At 38.3% G+C, this 2,567-nt stretch overlaps 1 protein-coding gene across 1 annotated transcript; it reads left to right on the plus strand.

Moving 5' to 3' along the window:
- The first annotated feature begins 550 nt into the window (after nt 1-550).
- LOC107954982 (nuclear transcription factor Y subunit B-3) lies at nt 551-2,153 on the plus strand. The gene has a single exon (XM_016890676.2). It carries the CDS (start codon nt 1,272-1,274, stop codon nt 1,728-1,730), a length of 459 nt encoding a protein of 152 aa, XP_016746165.1. The 5' UTR covers nt 551-1,271; the 3' UTR covers nt 1,731-2,153.
- Nucleotides 2,154-2,567: the final 414 nt, after the last annotated feature.

Genomic DNA, 2,567 nt, shown 5'->3' on the forward strand with positions numbered 1-2,567 from the left:
TAAGGCAATGTTTCCTATTTATACCTCTCTTCAAGTCCTCATCATCCATCCTTTAGATAAGATTAATCATCAATTTAAATATTGATTCTATCTTCATAAATGATTTTGCATAATATTTAAAAAATCATCTTCAAAATTCTCTCACGAGACAAGGAAAAGATAAGGATAAGGTTCGCTGCTTTGAATCAACCTCTTCTCTTTCTTCTCTTATTTGAAACAAAAACCAACGATGATTAATTTGTAAAGAGAAAGGCAATCAAAATTGTCCGAGTAAAAAATACCAATAAAGTCACTATTTTAACTTTATGATTTTAATTAAAACCATTTTTTATATCAATTTATTTGTAAATATACCAGGTATGGCTGGAAGGATGTTGTATGGAGAAAGGACACAAACAATACTTGGGATCCACTTCTCGGACATTAATTGTACATATGGGCTTAATGCCCGCTTGGCCATCACATATTTGCTTACTTAAGGAATAAGACAGCATCCAACATCTTATTCAAGATTTAAATCCATTGTCTAAAGAAGAAATGAAAATAATGCCATCAACACTAATCTATTGATATAATAAAGAGTAAATTACATTAATAGTCATACAACTATGAAAATGTTATAAAACGGTTATTTAATTATATATATTTGTCACCCAATTCTAAAATAATCACTTAATTATTTAATTTTTTCTTTTTTACCGCTAGATAATTAACGTAAAATAAAACACTAAAAATTCCAAAATAATTGACTGATAAAAAAAAAACAAAATTATTGCCATCATGCAAATACAGCATCAAAGGTTCGTAATCTGCCACGTATGCCTGAAGGATGATGTATAGCCAAAGTTAGCCAGCAGCCGCCGCATGTAGATACTTCTCCTTTCTTAGTTCTCGTCTCGTGCTACGAAAAAGGACAAAACCCACTTTTTCTCATTTTCACCACCACGTGTATCATTTTGAGCCGTTTGATCCATAGGGCCACACGTAATCCAACGAAGTAAATTCAACCTTCCTAGTCCACTCTTATCCATAAATAACGGTTCATATCCAACCACGTGTAATCCCCGATGGATAATTATCCCCATCTATCCAACGGGTCATAACAAGCCTCCCCCCCCCCTCTCCATCCTACTCTACCTTCCTCTTTTCTCGGAATCCCCTTTTGCTTCCGACCAACAGCCACCGGTGAAATCCCTATCTTGCCATCCCCAAACCCCCAATTTACCCTCTAATTTTATAGAAAAGTTGTCTGGGGTTTTCTTCGCATTTTGATGGCGGATTCGGACGATGAGTCGGGGGAACAGAACCACAACGGCGGAAACGCCCACAGCGAAGCGTCGGGCCGTGAGCAAGACAGGTTTTTACCCATTGCGAACGTAAGCAGAATCATGAAAAAGGCGTTACCGCCTAACGCTAAGATATCCAAAGACGCTAAAGAAACGGTCCAGGAATGCGTTTCCGAGTTTATCAGTTTCATCACCGGTGAAGCTTCCGATAAGTGTCAACGTGAAAAGCGGAAGACCATTAACGGCGATGATTTGCTCTGGGCCATGATGACGCTAGGATTCGAAGAGTATGTAGAGCCCTTGAAGATTTATTTGCTCAAGTATAGGGAGATGGAAGGCGAGAAGAGCAGTATGGGAAGGGGAGAAAAAGATGGAGCTAGTGGTGGCTCTTCCGGAGGGGCAAGTGGTGGTGGCGCGGCGGAGGGAGTGTTGGTGGAGGTGTAGTTGGTTCGGGTGGCGGTGAATTTAATGGGGGAGGAGGGATGTATGGAGGTATGATGATGGGGCATCACCAAGGGCACATGTATAGTTCTGGTGGGTTTCATCATCAAATGAATGCTATTGTCAGGTTAAGATAGAATGTTCAGTAGACATGGGGGTGTTAACTGGGAAAAAAAGTAGAACTGTTTGAATCGTGTATGTTATTCTGTTTATTAGTAGATGGATGAACTGACAAACTTGAGAAGTTTTCTGACAGATGTAAAAAGAAACTTCTTTTGGACAATACATATACATGTTCCTCTCCAATTGTTTGCCATTTGCATCCATAAATATTCTATGCTTGAGCTGTGGGTAAACCTTAGCCTATCCTTATATGGGAATGACATTCCTTTTATTTTCTCATATAAAATGGGACCCTAATTGTCAGATTTGATTTCTCTTTATGTACTTTGCTTTGGCAATTTCATTTTATGGGGTCAGTTTCTATTGGAGATGCTATGAATGTTGAACCGATAATTAATGATGTTGTGGAGGGAGGGTAGTAAGGCTTTTTGTTGGTCAGAATCCAGTTTTGTTGTCTAGGAATGTAGGCCTAGTGAGGGAGTTTCGGCGGTGCCACCGCCACCGGAAAAGCATTCAATGTGTACAAGTGAGGAACATGAATGTCGACTCCAGCTATTTAGATATATCAACATGAAATCACATCTTCCAAATAATTAACAAAAGAATGTAGTTGTACTTATTCCCCTTCATACTTGTATCATCAATAATATTTTCTATGTGATCTTTGTATACAGCTTTTCACCTAGTTTATATATATATATATGAATCAACTTCATT

This window comes from Gossypium hirsutum, chromosome D07 (genome assembly GCF_007990345.1).
Source record: "Gossypium hirsutum isolate 1008001.06 chromosome D07, Gossypium_hirsutum_v2.1, whole genome shotgun sequence".
Taxonomy (NCBI): Eukaryota; Viridiplantae; Streptophyta; class Magnoliopsida; order Malvales; family Malvaceae; genus Gossypium; species Gossypium hirsutum.